Here is a 19436-nt window from a genome sequence, read left to right as displayed (position 1 = left end):
GTTGCAGTTGATCCCAGCAAAGTGAAGGATGTACTTGATTGGAAACCGCCAACCACAGTTCATCAAGTTCGGAGTTTTCTGGGATTGGCAGGGTATTACCGTCGATTTATTCCAGATTTCTCTAAAATATCAAAGTCCATAACTAAATTGTTGAAGAACCAAGTTAAGTTTGTCTGGTCATCTGATTGTGAGGAAGCTTTCCAGACTTTGAAAAGACTATTGACTACTGCACCAGTGCTAGCCCAACCTGATATCAAAAAACCGTTTAATGTTTATTGTGATGCTTCAGGTATTGGTATTGGATGTGTGTTGATGCAAGAAGGCCGAGTCATTGCCTATGCGTCCAGGCAACTTAAGCAACATGAAGAACACTATCTGACTCATGATCTAGAGTTAGCAGCTGTGGTTCATGCTCTGAAGATTTGGCGGCATTACCTGCTTGGTAATACGTGTCATATGTATACAGACCACAAAAGCTTAAAGTATATCTTTACTCAGTCAGAGTTGAACATGCGACAAAAAAGATGGTTAGAACTGATTAAAGATTATGACTTGGAAGTACATTATCACCCCGGTAAAGCAAATGTAGTTGCAGATGCCCTCAGTCACAAAAGTTATTGCAATTGTCTAACAGTGAGAACAATGGGTTTGAATTTATGTCAAGAAATGGAGAAGTTGAATGTAGAAGTAATTCAATAAGGAAGTTTGACCAACATAATTGTTGAGGCCACTATTCGAGATCAAGTTATTGTTGCTCAGAAGGAAAACAAGGGTATAGCCCATATCAAGGAAAGAGTCAAGAATGGAAAAGAGGAATGCTTTAGCATAGATAATGAAGATGTGTTATGGTTCAAGGATCGCCTGGTGGTACCAAAAGTTCCTGAGTTGTGGCAGTCAATTCTAGAAGAGGCACATGCTACTAGGTTATCTATCCATCCAGGAAGTAACAAGATGTACCATGACTTGAAGCAAAGATTCTGGTGGACTAAAATGAAAATAGAGATTGCTAGATATATAGCAAAGTGTGATACTTGTCAAAAGGTGAAAGCTATACATTTGAGGTCTGCTGGTGAATTACAACCATTACCTATTCCATCTTGGAAATGGGAGGACATAAGTATGGATTTTATTGTTGGTCTACCCAAGACATCAAAGGGATTTGATTCAGTATGGGTTATTGTAGATCGACTAACCAAATCAGCACATTTTCTTCCAGTTCAGAATACATATCCCACTATATGGTATGCCAAGATGTATTTAGAGCGAATTGTGAGTCTCCATGGAATACCCAAGACTATTGTGTCAGATAGGGGTACATAGTTTGTCTCCAACTTTTGGAAATAGTTGCATTCTTCATTGGGTACCAAACTTCTGTATAGTACATCTTATCATCCGCAGACTGATGGACAGACTGAAAGAGTCAATCAAGTACTTGAAGATATGTTAAGGTGTTGTGTCCTTAACTATTCCAATAAGTGGGATTAATGCTTACCTTTGGCCGAGTTCTCATACAACAATAGTTATCAGGAAAGCATTAGAATGGCTCCATTTGAAGCACTCTATGGTCGTAGGTGCAGAACATCACTAAGTTGGTCAGAGCCTGGAGAAAGAAAATTCTTTGGAGTTGACCTTGTAAAAGAAACAGAAGATAAAGTTAGGCAAATATAGAGTAATTTGAAGATAGCTCAATCCCAACAAAAGAGTTATGCGAATAGAAGACGGAGACTATTGGTATTTAACAAAGGAGATTTTGTATATCTGAAAGTATCACCAATGAAGGGAGTTACCCGTTTTGGTGTTAAAGGAAAGTTGGCACCTCGATATATTGGACCATATCAAATTTTGGAAAGGTATGGAAAAGTGGCATATCGCTTGAAATTACCTGAACATCTCGCAGCTGTGCATGATGTGTTCCATGTTTCTCAATTGAAGAAGTGTCTCTGAGTGCCTGAACAGAATGTTGAAGTTGAAGGAGTGGAACTTGAACCAGATTTGACTTATTCCGAAAATCCTATCCAAGTTTTGGATCAGAAAGATCGTGTTACTCGAAGACGGACAATCAAGTTCTATAAAATATAATGGAATCAACATTCAGAAGAGGAAGCTACTTGGGAATCAAAAGATTACTTGTTAGAAAAGTTTCCAGAGTTTCTAGCGTCAATATAGAATAAAGTAATGTTAGTTGAGCTCAGTTGCTACAAATTGCATTTTGTAAAGGAAACTCAGCTGTTTTATGGACAAGTTTTGGATGTTTTTGGACCGACACATTTCCTTTTCCATTACTTACTCTATGGCTTTGAATCTTGGGGCGAGATTTCTTTTAGGGGGAAGGATTGTAACACCCCGGGTGTTTAAATACTAAAACTGCCATGTCATCATATGCATTGCAAGGCATTTGGTCATATTAAAAACTTTGTATGCATTCACTAAAATAAATTTACATTTATGTATAAGCATTGCTTGGTATTGTTTGAATCAAGTTCGAAATCTTTGCATTGATTTGAAGTTCCGAAAACCCTGATTTTCAATATTTAAATCCTACCCTGAAAACTCATTTCAAAATCTAAGCATATTTTGGGGTTGAGCCCAAAAGCAAAAATGTAGAAATTGACAAGTTAAGCAAAGTTTGTTTTTAGAGTTTTTCAAGTTGTTTAGAAAAATTTGGAGTAATTCAAAAAGGCGTAATTCGGTAAATTTCCCTATTCAAATTCAAAAGTTCATTTCAAAATCTAGACCGAATTAGGAGATGGTTATAAAAGCAAAGTTGTAACACTTTTGATTTTGAACAACTTTTATATTTGGAGATTTTTGAGTTGTTATGAAAATTTGAGAGTAATTTGTGAATTTTGGCGAATGGCAAACTTGTAAATACTGTGAACAGTGTTCACCAGCCGTAGCTACATGGACGGCGACCTTCTTCGGCGTTCCAAGCGCGTCGTGGCCATCCTTGGCGTCGCGCTGGCGTGGAAATGGCTCCGTCGTGGCTTCCTTGAGCTTTTGAGCCGCGCTATAAGTACCAAAACGTCGTCGTCGTCGTTTTTCTTCTTCCTCTGTTTTCACCGCCGCCGTCGTTGTCATCGCTCCGGCGAGCTCGCATCATCTCCCTAGCGCCGTTGCCATCTCGGTGAAGGCCGTTCCAGTTCTAGTCTTTCTCTTGCGCATCCACCCAGCCAACTGTGGTCGACTAATTTCGCCGAGAATCCGCTGTCCGCTGTCCTTCTTCCTCGCGACCGGCAACTTCACCTGCCGCGGGCGTGTCGTCGTGGCCAGGGCTCTCTGGTGAGCCGTTGCCCGTGATCAGTGTACCTATGGCTTCGTCTTGATGTTGTAGTACTTAATCCATTGTTGTTTACTCGTTTTGATCACTGCAGTCGTCGGTTCTCCATCACCGACAACCTTTGCTCCGTCGTGATCACCGTGGTCGTCGTCACACCTCTCCGTTGCTCCTCCGGCCTTGTGCTCTACTCAGTCACGTTTGGGGTGAGCTGCTGATGCTTCCTAGGCAATCTATTTAAGCTTTACAAGTCTCACGTCGCCGGCGTAGCGCTGCCGTGCCACCGCGTCCGCCATGGCTGGTGTAGTGCTAGGTCCAGTCCATAGCTAGTCCAGCTTATGCCCTAGATCGATGCGCCTAGTCGAGGGTAGTGTTTTGGTACCTTGGTTGTCACCATTGGCCTCGCCGTCGGCGAGAAATCGCTGGTCAGCGCCGTCGTTGCCATGGTCAGCACGGGAGGAAGGTGATGACAGGTGGGGTCAAGGCGTCAGCGACTCAGTGATTTCAAAATGGATTTTTCTATTTTTCAGATTTGAATGAATAGTGTCTATTTTTGTTATTTTTGTATAAATTTAATTAGAGCTCCAAAAATTATGAAATTTTTTGTGTGACCTCTCTGTGATGCATATTATTTAATAAAAATTTGAAATATTGTTTTTTAGCACTTTTTGAATGTGATAAAAATTGCTCAATTTATTAATAAATTGATTTCCTTGATTTTTATAGCCTTATTTAATTGTCCAAAAATTATGAAATTTGTTTTGCCACTTATTTATTGTGTAATGAACATTTACTAAAATTTTGAGCTCAATTAGAATAAGTTGATTTATTTCATAATTTTGAATTAAATAATTAATTCATAAAAGCAAATAGTAACCTTTAATGATTTAGGTTTTGTTTGAAATTTTGGATTGAGTGATGACCTTGGGTCATTAGTTGATAATGATCCTTGGCAATTGAGGTATGTGTTCCGAACAAGATTTTCGTTTGTTTGACTTACAACTGTACCGCGAAGGAAAGTTGTATTCAAATTGTTAATTTTTGCATCCATCATCGAGCATCATGTTTCGTATTCCGCATCATGTTAAACATGGCATTGCTGCTACGTGTAGTGAACGAAGGTGAACACGTGATAGTTAACCAAGTTGCTGAGGAAGTTAGTCCGTCTATTGAGGTCGGATCGAATACTTATGAAACGTCGCAGGAACCGGACTTTTCCGTCAACGAAGGCAAGCCCCAGATGCATACAAACCTACCTTGTGTTTTACAAATTAATTTCGCTGTTGCTTTCTGTTACTGCATTAAGTGATTAGGAGTGAAGTAAGAACCTAATTGGTGCATTACCACCCTTGTTATTCCATATTTACCATATTACCAGTTTTAAATTCGTATATGCCTAGTTTTGTTTAGCTATGCGTAGAACGATGAATGTCGGGTGATTACCTGCCACCTGCAAGTTTTAAATGGAACCTTGGTTACATATGTTATCATTGTGATATGGGGATGTGGAGTAATAAATCTAGACCGGGCGAACTCGGTGTGTGTGAGCCACAAGACATGGAGGTCTTATGAGCGGGCTCTTTCCGCCTGTGTCGATTAAGGTCCGTCCGTTGTTGAACTGTGTGCGGTGAGACTTTAGTAGTACTAACCACATACTCCGGTAAGCCTTAACTTGGCTATTCTATTACGAGAATGGCTACTCACGCACTGGGAGTGGAGAGATGGCGGGAATAGCGTGTACCCACGTGGCAATGGGCTGGAGTGTGGAGTACTGTATTCTCGGGTGGCGCGGACCTGTTCTTGTTTAGAGGATCTTAGGGTAGGTTGATATACGTAAGTCGGGGACCTGCATATGTCGTGTGGTCTGGAATTCCCAGCTGGGTCTGTAATCGGTTCGAATCGTCGTTGCTCCTCGGTTATGGAGACTCACTTCTCTGTTCATCATCGTAGTACTAATAACTGGAACTCGAATAAGGCTTGTGAAGGTGTTGGATATGAAGTTTCATGATCTCAACACGGATCATGTCAGCTTTGTATATGATTTTATGAAGTTTTCTATACAAAGAATTTTGTTAAAGAGCTTTTACGCAAAAGAACTTTGATTATTGTTAAAGCTATACCTTGAATCCCTGAGCCTGCATTCCTAAGTTTATCAGTTACTATTTTAGTTAAGTCTACTTTTTTACTCAGGGTTCGTTGACCCTTGTTGCAGGTGAGCCTCATGAGTAGATCTGTTTTGGATCGTGCTGCATGACAGTTGTTCCTTGTGATGACATTGAGAAGTAAATGTGTGGCCCTTGGGCAGGGCAGTTTCATTGTGTGTTTTGTATTATATTATAATGTCACTCCACTACTACTACAGTTTGTAATAATTATCGAACTTAGTTTGTAAGGTTTGAAACAACTAGTTTGTAAACTAAGTTATCGTAAGACTTCCATTGTTTTTACTCTGGTATTGATATTTGAATAAATGTTGTAAAACTGCAATGACTCTATAATGTGATCCTGCTCGGAAATTGTGGATGATTCGGGGTTCCCCGAGGACACCCGACAGACTTCTTAAGTTACCCGGAACATATGCATAGTTGTCAAAGGTCGTTGGATAGTGACAAATGCATGTTGGTCCTATAATTTAGGAGGTTCTACCACACGCATGTGAGCTATAAAGCAGACCTAAGGGGCGGTGGGCAACTGGGTAGGGCAGTTGAGTCTTGGCTGGGTGGGTTGGGCCGTTTGACTTGGGAGGCCTTAAAAACGGGAATTTCCCATCGGAGTTTTCCTGAACAAATACGGGATCCGTTTCCCTATTCAGTGTCGGTCGGTATGGGAATTTCCCGTTCCCACTTTCATCCCTAGCCATTCTTGCCCCTACACTTTCCATCAAAATGGCAAAGCTGGGTGTATGCTTCGCACCATCCACACCCTTCTCATCCATGCTTCCATGTCGCCAACCTTCTAGGCTGAGGCACTTGCTACAGCCACTTATGTGCTTAATCAACGCCCCTCTTCTTCTGTTGGCAACAGAATCCCGTACCAACTGCTTCATGGCAGCTTCCCTAAGTACTCCCACCTTTGCGTGTTTGGCTGTCCATGTTATCCTAACCTCAGTGCCACGACTCCCCACAAACTTGTGCCTCGTTCTGCACCTTGCATTTTTCTCGGGTATCCATCTAACCACAAGGGTTACCGGTGCCTTGACATCCTTTCACGACGACTAATCATCTCCTGACATGTCGTGTTCGACGAGTCAGTGTTTTCGTACGCTGCTACACAATCCGGTGCATCTTCACTTGACTTTCTATTGCTAGATGCTTCTCCTACTTTGTCGGTCGCTCCACCTTTGGGTGTCGAGCAACCGCCCTCCTCTTTGGCCACTCCAACGCCTACTCCCTCCCTCAGCGAGGATGAGTAGCCCGACCCAGCGATCCTCTATGCTGACCCCCTCAACCTACCCAGCCATGTCCCACCGACTGCCCTTGCACCTGAGGACAGGGGCCCTGCCGCCGCACCACCGTCGAGGCGGGTCCCCTACTGCTTCGCGCCCGGGTGGGCTCAGGCTGATTTGGTCTCACCTACCAACGGCAACATCGACCTGTCTCCATGACTTAGACGATTCCGGTGCCGACTCTAGCGCTAATGGTGCCATCCTCCTTCACCAACCTGGTGCAAACGGTGCTACCCCCAGCACAGAACGTGCAACCAGCATCGTTGCGCCCAGTGGCGTGGTCTCAAACCGGCAGCCTGCATCCAGTGGAGCGCCTCAACCTGTCCGCCATGACTGTCTTGCCAGTTCCAGCGAACTATCATAGTGCCCTCGTGAAAGGTCCTAATATGGCTAGAGGGGGGTGAATAGCCTATTTAAAATTCTACAAAAAGACGAGCAATTTGATTAGTATGACAAATGGCTAAATGTAAACTTGCTCTAGCTCTACAAGGGTTGCAAGCCACCTATTCCACAATTCTAGTTGCAATGATAGCTAAACACACAACTTGCTATGATATTACTCACTAAGAGCTCTCAATGTTTCTACTCTAAAGAGCTCCACTAGATGTACTTGAATAAAAAAACAAGCTCTCAATACTAATTACACTAAAGAGCTTGCTACAACTAGTTTGCAAGAATATAAACGAGTGAGAAGGGTGATTATACCGCCATGTAGAGGAACGAACCAATCACGAGATGAAGATTAAGCCAATCACTAGGAGAATACAAATGACAAGAGACAACCGATTTTTCTCCCGAGGTTCACGTGCTTGCCAACACACTAGTCCCCATTGTGTTGACCAACACTTGGTGGTTCGGCGGCTAAGAGGTGTTTCACAAACCTCGTCCATATGATTGGACACCGCAAGAACCTACCCACAAGTGAGGTAACTCAATGACACGAGCAATTTACTAGAGTTACCTTTCGGCACTCCGCCAGGGAAGGTACAACCCTCCTCACAATCACTAGAGATGGCAACAAACAATCACCAACTCATGCCAATCCTCCACCGCTGCTCCAACCGTCTAGGTGGTGGCAACCACCAAGAGAAACAAGCGAAATCCGTAGCGCAACACGAATACCAAGTGCCTCTAGATGCAATCACTCAAGCAATGCACTTTTATTCTCTCCTAATCTCACATTGATGATGGATCAATGATGGAGATGAGTGGGAGGTGTTTGGTTAAGCTCACAAGGTTGCTATGTCAATGAAAATGTGCAAGAGTGTGAGCTTGAACCGGCCATAGGGCTTAAATAGAAGCCCCCATGGAATAGAGCTATTATACCCCTTCACTGGGCATAATGCAGGCTGATCGGACGCTCCGGTCATGCTGACCGGACTCTAGACCCAGCGTCCGGTCAACCAATTTAAGCCACGTGTCATACTGAGTTAAACCTGAGCCACCAGATCTCAACGGCTATTTATTGACTGGACGCTCTGGCAAAATTGACCGAACGCTGGAGCCTCAGCATCCGGTCGTTTACAGTAAGCTCCTCGAGGTGGTTTTTCACGACCGGACACGTCCGGTCCACCTCGATCGGACACAGCCTAGCGTCCGGTGCATTACCCTAGTCACTGTGCAGCCACATCATCATGACCGGACGCTGCCTTCCAGTGTCTGGTCAGACAGAGACTCAGCGTCCGGTCACATGACTGACGCTAGGTCTTCACTGCCTTGCCTGACCAGACGCGCCGGTCCACACGAGACCAGCGTCCGGTCTCTACAAAAACAGCGTGACTGACTCTCTTTCATTTCTATCTCCTTCACCCTTGCTCAAATGTGCCAACCACCAAGTGTCTCACCTTGTGCACATATGTTAGCATATTTTCCCAAATATTTTCAAGGGTGTTAGCACTCCACTAGATCCTAAATGCATATGCAATGATTTAGAGCATCTAGTGGCACTTTGATAACCGCATTTCGATATGAGTTTCATCCCTCTTAATAGTACGGCTATCAATCCTAAATGTGATCACACTCACTAAGTGTCTTGATCACTAAAATAAAATGGCTCCTACATTTTATACCTTTGCCTTAAGCCTTTTCTTTTTCTCTTTCTTCTTTTCCAAGTTTAAGCATTTGATCATCGCCAAGCTATCATCATTGTCATGATCTTCGCCATTGCTTCATCACTTGGAGTAGTGCTACCTATCTCATAATCACTTTGATAAACTAGGTTAGCACTTAGGGTTTCATCAATTACCCAAAACTAAACTAGAGCTTTCAATCTCCCCCTTTTTAGTAATTGATGACAACCCTTATACAAAGATATGAATTAAAGTTCAATTGAATCCTTGTTGCTTGCCCAAGCATATTTACCATGTGTAAAAGAATATGGACAAGTTTCATGAACTCCATATGGTAGCAATTGCTCCCCCTACATATGTGCTAAGAGTTTGGATTGTAGCTTGCACATATGCTTAGATAGGAAATATAGGAGACAATTTCTACCAAATGATGCTAAGGTATAAGAGATGGACCTTTGAAGCATGATACTAATCGGAGTGCACCATTATACCATCCTTAGCACCATTAGTAACTAGACATACACAAAAACTAGAATACCCCATGAGATCAACATTAGAAGCAAGGGTCTAGATTTCATAAGATGACCATAAGTCTAGTTACTTTAGCTCAAAACCACTTGTAAATACTTGGAAACTTTTGAGATGAAATCACTAAATAACCTATGCATGCTAGATTTTCACTTGATCATTCAAATTACAACTAGCATACACCACACAAGCATGGATATTGAACTTTAAAACTTGTGCCATGCAAGCAAACAAATGTTATGCACATTCAAATGCATCATGTAAGTTTATGAGCTTGCTCCCCCTACTTGTATGCTCAAAACTTTAATTGATTCCCTTCCTTTGTTATATCTAATTGATCCCCTTCCTTTGTCATATCTCTCCCCCTATATCAAATTCTCCCCCTTTGTTTTCCTTTCACTATCTTTGTACACTATTTCTCCCCCTTTGTCATCAATGACCACAAAGGCTTAAATTATAGATAGGTTAGGATTATCAATGTCAATAATTAGCACAAAATGTGAGTTCAAATTATAGATAGGTTGGGGTGAAACCATGTGAAATGAGGATCATTTTCCCAATTTTGTTTAATCTAGATTACTTGCACAAGATATTTAGCTCGGTTTGATCCAAGGACAAGCTTCTTCACACCTCCAAATAAGGGTTATCTTGTACCATATTGAGTTAAACACTTATAGCTTATTTTCTAGATCAAACACTTGGTTTACAAGCCCACAAACATGTCATATGCTACCACTAGATCATTTCAAACATACAAGCAATAGTGGTACCATACAAGCATCAAAATCATTTGATTTTCATGTATGAGCCTATTTAAATGCAAAAGATGCCTAGATGCACTAATCATGTCCTTAGCATGGATGTATGTCATGCCAATCAATTTATACCTTGAATTGCTCGAAGGAGAGGCATGCCATATCATGGGGGTGCATCAACGCATATTGGAAAAGTCAAGTATGTTCAATTCATTCCTTAGCTTACAAAATCTCTTCTCATCAAGTGGCTTGGTGAATATATCGACAAGTTGATCTTCAGTGCCCACACTCTCTATGCAAATGTCCCCTTTTTATTGATGATCTCTTATGAAATGATGGCGGACATCAATATGCTTTGTTCTTGAGTGTTGAACCGAGTTGTTGGTGAGCTTGACGGCACTTTCATTGTCACATAGCAATGGCACTTGCTTAAATTTGATTCCAAAGTCATTCAAAGTAGCCTTCATCCAAAGTAATTGAGCACAACAACTACCGGCCGAAATGTACTCTGCTTCGGCGGTTAAAAGTGCTACACTATTTTGCTTCTTTGATGACCAAGACACAAGTGATCTTCCCAATAGTTGACATGTGCCCGATGTGCTCTTTCTCTTAACTTTGCATCCCGCATAATCGGAGTCCAAATATCCAATCAACTCAAATCTTGCTCCTTTGGGATACCATAATCCAACATGTTTTGTATGCTTCAAGTACCTCAATATTCTTTTAGTTGCCTTCAAATGACTTTCTCTTGGTGAGGCTTGAAATCTAGCACACATGCATACACTAAACATCACATCCAGCCTTGATGCGGTCACATAGAGTAGGCTTCCAATCATAGACCGATACATCTTTTGATCCACCATGTTGCCACTTGCATCACTATCCAAGCTTTCACTTGTCCCCATTGGTGTACTAATAGCTTTAGCATCATCCATTCTAAACTTCTTGAGCATGTTCTTGATATACTTTCCTTGACTCACAAATGTGCCATTCTTCGTTTGCTTGATTTGAAGACCAAGGAAGTAGCTAAGCTCTCCAATCATGGACATTTCAAACTCATTAGCCATCATTTTGCCAAACTCTTCACAAAATTATTGATTTGTTGATCCAAAGATGATATCATCAACATAGATTTGCATCACAAATAAATCATTTCCAAGCTTCTTGGTGAAAAGAGTGGTGTCAACCTTTCCCATCTTGAATCCCTTAGAGAGTAGGAAATCCCTCAATCTCTCATACCATGCTCTAGGTGCTTGTTTTAGTCCATACAAAGCCTTTCTCAACTTGTAAACATGGTTGGGTTTCTTATCATCTTCAAAACTGGGAGGTTGCTCAACATACACAAGCTCATTGATGTACCCATTTAGAAATGCACTCTTCACATCATTTGGTACAACTTGATGTTGTGGGCACAAGCATAGGCTAGCAAGATCCTAATTACTTCCAATCTTGCAACCGGGGCATATGTTTCTCCAAAGTCAAGACCTTCAACTTGAGTGTAACCTTGAGCCACTAATCTTGCTTTGTTTCTTATCACTATCCCATCTTGATCTTGCTTATTCTGAAAGACCCACTTAGTTCCAATCACATTATGATCCTTAGGCCTCTCAACTAACTCCCATACTTGGTTTCTTGTGAAGTTGTTTAGCTCTTCACGCATGGCATTGACCCAATCAGCATCATTCAAAGCTTCATCTATCTTCTTAGGTTCAATGGATGACACAAACGAGAAGTGCTCACAAAATGAAGCCAATCTTGATCTAGTTTGCACTCCTCTTGTAATATCACCAATGATTGTGTCCAATGGATGATCTCTTACAATATTGGTTGGTTGAAGCACTTGACTTGATTGCTAGCATTTGATTGATCACTTGGTTGAGATGATGAACTAGTCACTTGTTGATCTTGCACATTGCCATCACTAGTACTTTCTTGAATTTGATCATGAGAACCACTAGCTTGCACATTTGAGGTAGAGAGCACTTGATTCTTGTCATCTTCAACATCAATCACCTCTCTAGGCCTTATCTCACCAATGTTCATGTTCTTCATTGCATTTGCCAATGGAGTGCCTTTCACATCATCTAGATTCTCATCTTCCTCTTGGGAACCATTTGTTTCATCAAACTCCACATCATGAACCTCCTCAAGAGTACCACTAGCCAAATTCCAAACTCTATATGCTTTGCTAGTAGTGGAGTAACCAAGCAAGAAGCCTTCATTACATTTGTTTTCAAACTTGGTCAATCTAGTGCCTTTCTTCAATATATAGCATTTACAAACAAAGACCCTAAAGTATGCTATGTTTGGCTTTCTTCCATTCAATAGCTCATAGGGTGTCTTCTCCATCATGGGGTGACAATAGAGTCAGTTGCTATAGTAGCAAGCCGTGTTGATTGCTTTGGCCCAAAATGAATGACTCACATTGTACTCACTCAACATTGATCTTGCCATATCAATCAAGGTTCTATTCTTTCTTTCAACTAGCCCATTAGATTGAGGAGTATATTTGGCCGAGAATTGATGTCTAATTCCAAATTCATCACATAACTCATTAATTCTAGTGTTCTTCAATTCACTACCATTGTCACTTCTAACTTTCTTGATTGTTGTTTCAAACTCATTGTGAATGCCCTTGACAAAAGATTTGAATATTGCAAACACATCACTCTTGTCAACAAGAAAGAAGACCCATGTGTATCTAGTTAGATCATCCACAATCACAAATCCATATTTATTTCCACCAATGCTAGTGTATGTGGTTGGTCCAAACAAGTCCATGTGCATCAACTCAAATGCCTTAGCTGTGCTCATCATGCTCTTCTTAGGATGTGTGTTACCAACTTGTTTTCTGGCTTGACATGCACTACATAGCTTATCCTTTTCAAATGTGACATGTTTCAAGCCTCTAACTAAGTCATGCTTGATCAACTTGCTTAATTGTTTTATTCCAACATGACCAAGCCTTCTATGCCATAACCAACCTAAACTAGACTTAGTGATCAAACATGTTGACAATTGAGCTTCTCTAGCATTGAAATTAACTAAGTATAGATTCTCGTATCTAAATCCTTTGAATATCAAGTTAGAGTCATCTACACTTATGATCTCTACATCATCCACACCAAATATGCACTTGAAACCAAGATCACACAATTGAGCTACCGACAATAGATTGAAGTTCAAGCTCTCTACTAGTAGCACATTGGAAATGCTCAAATAATTGGATATTGCAATCTTACCAAGCCCTTTGACCTTGCCTTTGACATTGTCACCAAATGTGATACCCCATTGCTCTTGTTTTTATTGATTGAATTGAACATTCTTGGATCACCGGTCATGTGTTGTGTGCATCCACTATCAAGCACCCAATGCCTTCCTCCATCTTTATAATTGACCTACAAAAGAAGATTAATTCTTTTTAGGTACCCAAACTTGCTTGGGTCCTTGTAGGTTAGTTACCAAGGTCTTTGGTACCCAAATTACCTTCTTCTTTGGCCCTACAATTGGTGTACCAATGAACTTAGCCTTCACACCATTGGCACCCTTATAAAGCATGTAACAAGAATCAAATTTAATTGAGGATACATTAGTTAGCTTGTTCTTGTTAGTCTTGCAATTTTGCTCTACATGCCCAACTTGCTTGCATCTATTGCAAAACCGACCATTGCCCTTCACAAAGCTAGCTTTGGGAGTGACAAAGGCCACATTGCCTTTCTTGGGGGTATAGCCTAATCCCTCTTTGTTGAGAGAAAACCTTTGGCTACCCAAGCACTTTAGCAAGAGGGCATCTCCACCATAGGCATTGCCTAAGGCATGAGTGAGCTCATTCACCTCCTTCTTGAGGGTCTCATTTTCCACCTTTAGTGATGCATCATTTATAGGTGGAGTGGAAGTGGTAGTGCTACAAGAAGTGTTAGTGGGAGCAATAGCAATAGGCTTATAAGAAGATTCATCAATAAGATCACATGTTAGTCCCACATCACATGTAACTATCACTTGCTCCTTCTTGGCTTCCTCCTTCTTGACTTGCTCAATGAGAGAGGAGTGAGCTTTTTCAAGCTTAGAGTGAGTTTTGCCAAGCTTCTCATGGGCTTCCATTAGCCTCTCATGAGTGGCATTGAGCTCATCAAAGGATTGCTCAAGAGATTTTAATTTCTTGCGCAATTCTTTGCACTCCTTTCTCTTCATCTCATTGCAAGCATGCACTTGCTCACACATGTCCAAGAGCTCCTCCTTAGTGTACTCCTCATCATCATCATCACTCCTACAAGAATCACTTTCACATTCATCATCATCATCACTCTCATCATATTTTACCTTGGTAGGCTTTGCCATGAGACATGTCGATGGAGTGTCGAAGATGGAGAGCTTCTTTGTTGATGGCGATGCTTGCTAATGCTCTCTTGAGATGTTTCTTGTCATCATCACTAGAGCTATCATCATCCGAAGAGCCATCACTATCCTATGTGACCACATAGCCTCCACCTTTCTTCTTCTTTTGGAAGGTCATCCTCTTCTCCTTCTTTTCTTTGTTGTCTTTCTTGTGCTTCTTCTTTTCATCTTCCTCATTATCACTATTGTAGGGACAATTTGCTACAACATGATCGGGGCTCTTGCAATTGTAGCATCTTCTCACATACTCTTTGCTTTTGGTGTGATCTCTTCTCTTTCTTGCACCATAGCCCATCTTCTTCATGAATTTGCCCATCTTGCACACAAAGAGAGCCATAGCTTCATCATCAATATCACTAAGATCTTCATCATCACTCGATTCTTTCTTGGACTTGCCCTTATTCTTGTATGATGATGAGCTAGCCTTGAATGCTACACTCTTCTTGTTGTTGTCTTCTTCTTCCTTCTTGTCCTCCTTGTCATCTCCCTCCCTTTCCACACAGTATGTCTCTTGTGTCATGACATCACCTAGTACTTGGTTAGGGGTAATGTCCTACAATCCTCCTCTTATGATGAGCAATCTCAACATCTCAAATATTGGACGTAGGCACATCAAGAATCAATGAGAGACATCATCATCCTTGATCTTCTCTCCCAACACCTTCAAATCATTGACAATGACTTGCAAGCGATGGAACATCTCCGGAATGCTCTCATCATCCTTCATCTTGAAGCTTGTCAATTTGTCCTTGAGAATATACAACTTGGCACTCTTCACCACCGGCGTGCCCTCATATGTTTCCTCTAATCTCCTCCACACCTCATTTGCTCTTTCACAATCTTTGATTTGCTCAAACACCTTGGAATCAATAGCATTGTATATGGTGTTGAGAGCCATTGTGTTGCATTGCTTGTTGATCTTGTCTTGGTTGGTGGGATCATTGGGATCAATGATAGCATAGTCATTCTCGGTCACTTCCCATACTTGATCATTGATTGAACCAAGATACATTCTCATCTTTCTCTTCCAATAACCATAGGATGTGCCATCAAAGAATGCTGGTTTGCCCCCCACATGGTTGAACACAACTTGAGCCATAATTTGACACCGAGGTTGTTAAGCCTTTACTCAAATGGTGACCATGGCTCTGATACCACTTGAAAGGTCCTAATATGGCTAAAGGGGGGTGAATAGCCTATTTAAAATACTACAAAAAGACTAGAGCAATTTGATTAGTATGACAAATGGCTAAATGCAAACTTGCTCTAGCTCTACAAGGGTTGTAAGCCACCTATTCCACAATTCTAGTTGCAATGATAGCTAAATACACAACTTGCTATGATATTACTCACTAAGAGCTCTCAATGTTTCTACTCTAAAGAGCTCCACTAGATGTACTTGAATAACAAAACAAGCTCTCAATACTAATTACACTAAAGAGCTTGCTATAACTAATTTGAAGGATATAAACGAGTGAGTAGGGTGATTATACCGCCGTGTAGAGGAACAAACCAATCATAAGATGAAGATTAAGCCAATCACCGAGAGAATACAAATGACAAGAGACAACCGATTTTTCTCCTGAGGTTCACGTGCTTGCCAACATGCTAGTCCCCGTTGTGTCGACCAACACTTGGTGGTTCGGCGGCTAAGAGGTGTTTCACAAACCTTGTCCACATGATTGGACACCGCAAGAACCTACTCACAAGTGAGGTAACTCAATGACACGAGCAACTTACTAGAGTTACTTTTTGGCACTCCACCGGGGAAGGTACAACTCTCCTCACAAATCACTGGAGATGGCCACGAACAATCACCAACTCATGCCAATCCTCCACCGCTGCTCCAACCGTCTAGGTGGTGGCAACCACCAAGAGAAACAAGCGAATTTCGTAGTGCAACACGAATACCAAGTGCCTCTAGATGTAATCACTCAAGCAATGCACTTAGATTCTCTCCCAATCTCACAATGATGATGGATCAATGATGGAGATGAGTGGGAGGTGTTTGGTTAAGCTCATAAGGTTGCTATGTCAATGAAAATGTGCAAGAGTGTGAGCTTGAACCGGCCATGGGGCTTAAATAGAAGCCCCCACGGAATAGAGCTGTTATACCCCTTCACTGGGAATAACGCGGGCTGACCGGACGCTCCGGTCATGCTGACCGGACTCTGGACCCAGCGTCCGGTCAACCAATTTAAGCCACGTGTCATTCTGAGTTAAACCTGAGCCACCAGATCTCAACGGCTACTTACTGACCGGACGCTCTGACAAAATTGACCGGACGCTGGAGCCTCAGCGTCTGGTCGTTTATAGTAAGCTCCCCGAGGTGGTTTTTCACGACTGGACATGTCTGGTCCACCTCGACCGGACATAGCCCAGCGTCCGGTGCATTACCCTAGTCACTGTGCAGCTACGTCATCATGACCGGACGCTGCCTTCCAGCGTCCGGTCAGACAGAGACTCAGTGTCCGGTCACATGACTGACGCCAGGTCTTCACTGCCTTGCCTGACCGGACGCACCGGTCCACACGAGGCCAGCGTCCTGGTCACTGAAAAAATAGCAGCGACTGACTCTCTTTCATTTCTATCTCCTTCACCCTTGCTCAAATGTGCCAACCACCAAGTGTCTCACCTTGTGCACATATGTTAGCATATTTTTACAAATATTTTCAAGGGTGTTAGAACTCCACTAGATCCTAAATGCATATGCAATGAGTTAGAGCATCTAGTGGCACTTTGATAACCGCATTTCGATACGAGTTTCACCCCTCTTAATAGTACGGCTATCAATCCTAAATGTGATCACAGTCACTAGGTGTCTTGATCACTAAAACAAAATGACTCCTACATTTTATACCTTTGCCTTGAGCCTTTTGTTTTTCTCTTTCTTCTTTTCCAAGTTTAAGCATTTGATCATCACCAAGCTATCATCATTGTCATGATCTTCGCCATTGCTTCATCACTTGGAGTAGTGCTACCTATCTCATAATCACTTTTATAAACTAGGTTAGCACTTAGGGTTTCATCAAGTACCCAAAACCAAACTAGGGCTTTCACCTCGCCGACCCCAACTGGCACGCTACGATGGCCGACGAGTACAATGCTCTCATCCCCAACAGTACATGGCGCCTTGTGCCTCATCTGCCCGGTGCCAACATGGTCACTGGCAAATGGCTGTTCAGGCAGTACCACTCCGATGGCTCCTTCGCTCAGCGCTCGCACAAGGCGCGTTGGGTGGTACGTGGCTTCTCACAACATGCTAGCATCAACTACGACGAGATGTTCAGCCCGGTTGTCAAACCCGCGACGATTCGCACCGTCCTCAGCATCGCCGCCTCACATTCCTAGCCCATCCATCAGCTAGACGTGAAGAACGCCTTCCTCCATAGCCACCTGGAGGAGACGGTCTACTATGAGCAGCTGTCCGGCTTCATCGACCCCTCCAAACCTGACTATGTTTGTCTCCTACAGAAGTCCTTGTATGGGCTCAAGCAGGCCCCTAGGGTCTAGAACCAACACTTTGCCACGTACGTCTGCAGCATGGGATTCACCGCGTCCATGTCCGATGCATCTCTGTTTGTCCACAAAGACAGCGATCGCGTCGCATACCTGCTCCTCTACGTCGACAACATCATTCTCATGGCCTCGTCCCGTGAGTTGCTACAGCTCATCACGGCACGTCTCCACTCTGAGTTCGCCATGACAGATCTTGGCGACCTTCACCACTTCCTCGGCATCTCCATGACGCGCTACAGCTTAGGCTATTCTTGTCGCAGCGTTAGTACGCCGTTGACCTTCTCCAGTGGGCTAGCATGTCTGAATGCCATCCCACTGCCACACCCATCGACACACGGAACAAGCTGTCCGCCACCACAGGCACCCAGTGGCCGACCCCTCTGAGTACCGGAGTCTCGCTAGTGCCCTCCAGCACCTCACTTTAACACGGCCTGATTTGGCATATGATGTTCAGTAGGTGTGCATGTTCATGCATGATCCCCATGAAGCCTCACCTCGTGCTGATCAAACGCATTCTCCGGTACATCAAGGGCTCCCTCTCCGCCGGTCTTCACCTGGGCACCGAACCCGTCGACCAGCTCACCGCCTACTCTGACGCTAACTGGGCAGGCTGCCCCGACACACGTCGCTCCACCTCCGGCTTCTGCATCTTCCTCGGTGACAACCTGGTGTCCTGGTCCGCCAAGCAACAGAACAATGTCTCTTGTTCCAGTGCTGAAGCAGAGTACCGTGATGTCGCTCATGCCGTTGCTGAGTGCTGCTGGCTGTGCCAGCTTCTCCAGGTGCTCCATCTACCGCTTCCCTCCGCCACGGTTGTCTTCTATGACAACGTCAGTGTTGTCTACATGACAGCCAACCCTGTTCATCACTGACGGACCAAGCACATCGAGATCGACATCCACTTCGTCCGCGAGAAGGTCGCGCTTGGTGAAGTTCGTGTCCTACATGTGCCGTCCTCGCATCAGTTTGCGGATATCATGACTAAGGGCATGCATGTATAGTTATTCACTGATTTTCGGTCCAGTCTATGTGTCCGTGAACCTCCCGCTACGACTGCGCGGGGTCAGCGGCGGATCCAGGAAATATTTAAGGGGGGTTAAACAACACTGCTGTTCGATCTTAAGTCTCAGCCCCCCTACACTATATAACTTTACCTAAGAATTCACGGGGGCTCCACAGGGGCCCCGCCCCACCGTTGGATCCGCCCCTGCACGGGGTGGTAGATGTATATATATTTAGGGGTCTAATCGTAATTGTACTGAACTCCTTGCGACTATATATATATATATGAAAGTCACCTCTCCCTAATGGGGTGAGGTGTTCCCCTGTTCCTTTCTACACAAACTAAAAAGCTAAATACATGCGTTTGTGAAGCTGAAATGTATGTAGTTGATGGCTGAATCGGCTCTAGTCGGCTATTATTTGCCGATTGGACCCTGCTTTACGATTTT

The 19436-nt window shown here is 43.1% G+C and overlaps 1 protein-coding gene and 1 long non-coding RNA gene across 2 annotated transcripts; one reads left to right on the top strand and one right to left on the bottom strand.

Moving 5' to 3' along the window:
* Positions 1-1492: 1492 nt before the first annotated feature.
* On the bottom strand, positions 1493-13435 carry LOC136484091 (uncharacterized). The gene is made up of 3 exons (XR_010765762.1): positions 13314-13435; positions 1883-2011; positions 1493-1629 (listed from the first exon to the last, which is right to left on the bottom strand). It is a non-coding gene; the product is annotated as an uncharacterized lncRNA (long non-coding RNA).
* Positions 13436-18009: 4574 nt separating this feature from the next.
* LOC136480526 (uncharacterized mitochondrial protein AtMg00810-like) lies at positions 18010-18857 on the top strand. The gene is made up of 2 exons (XM_066478042.1): positions 18010-18246; positions 18474-18857. The coding sequence occupies exons 1-2, from the start codon at positions 18010-18012 to the stop codon at positions 18855-18857; spliced, it is 621 nt and encodes a 206-aa protein (XP_066334139.1).
* The last annotated feature ends 579 nt before the right edge of the window (positions 18858-19436 follow it).

Source organism: Miscanthus floridulus, chromosome 9 (genome assembly GCF_019320115.1).
Source record: "Miscanthus floridulus cultivar M001 chromosome 9, ASM1932011v1, whole genome shotgun sequence".
Lineage (NCBI taxonomy): Eukaryota > Viridiplantae > Streptophyta > Magnoliopsida > Poales > Poaceae > Miscanthus > Miscanthus floridulus.
Note: the sequence above shows the minus strand (reverse complement) of the source record. Positions and strands in the feature narration are given on the sequence as shown.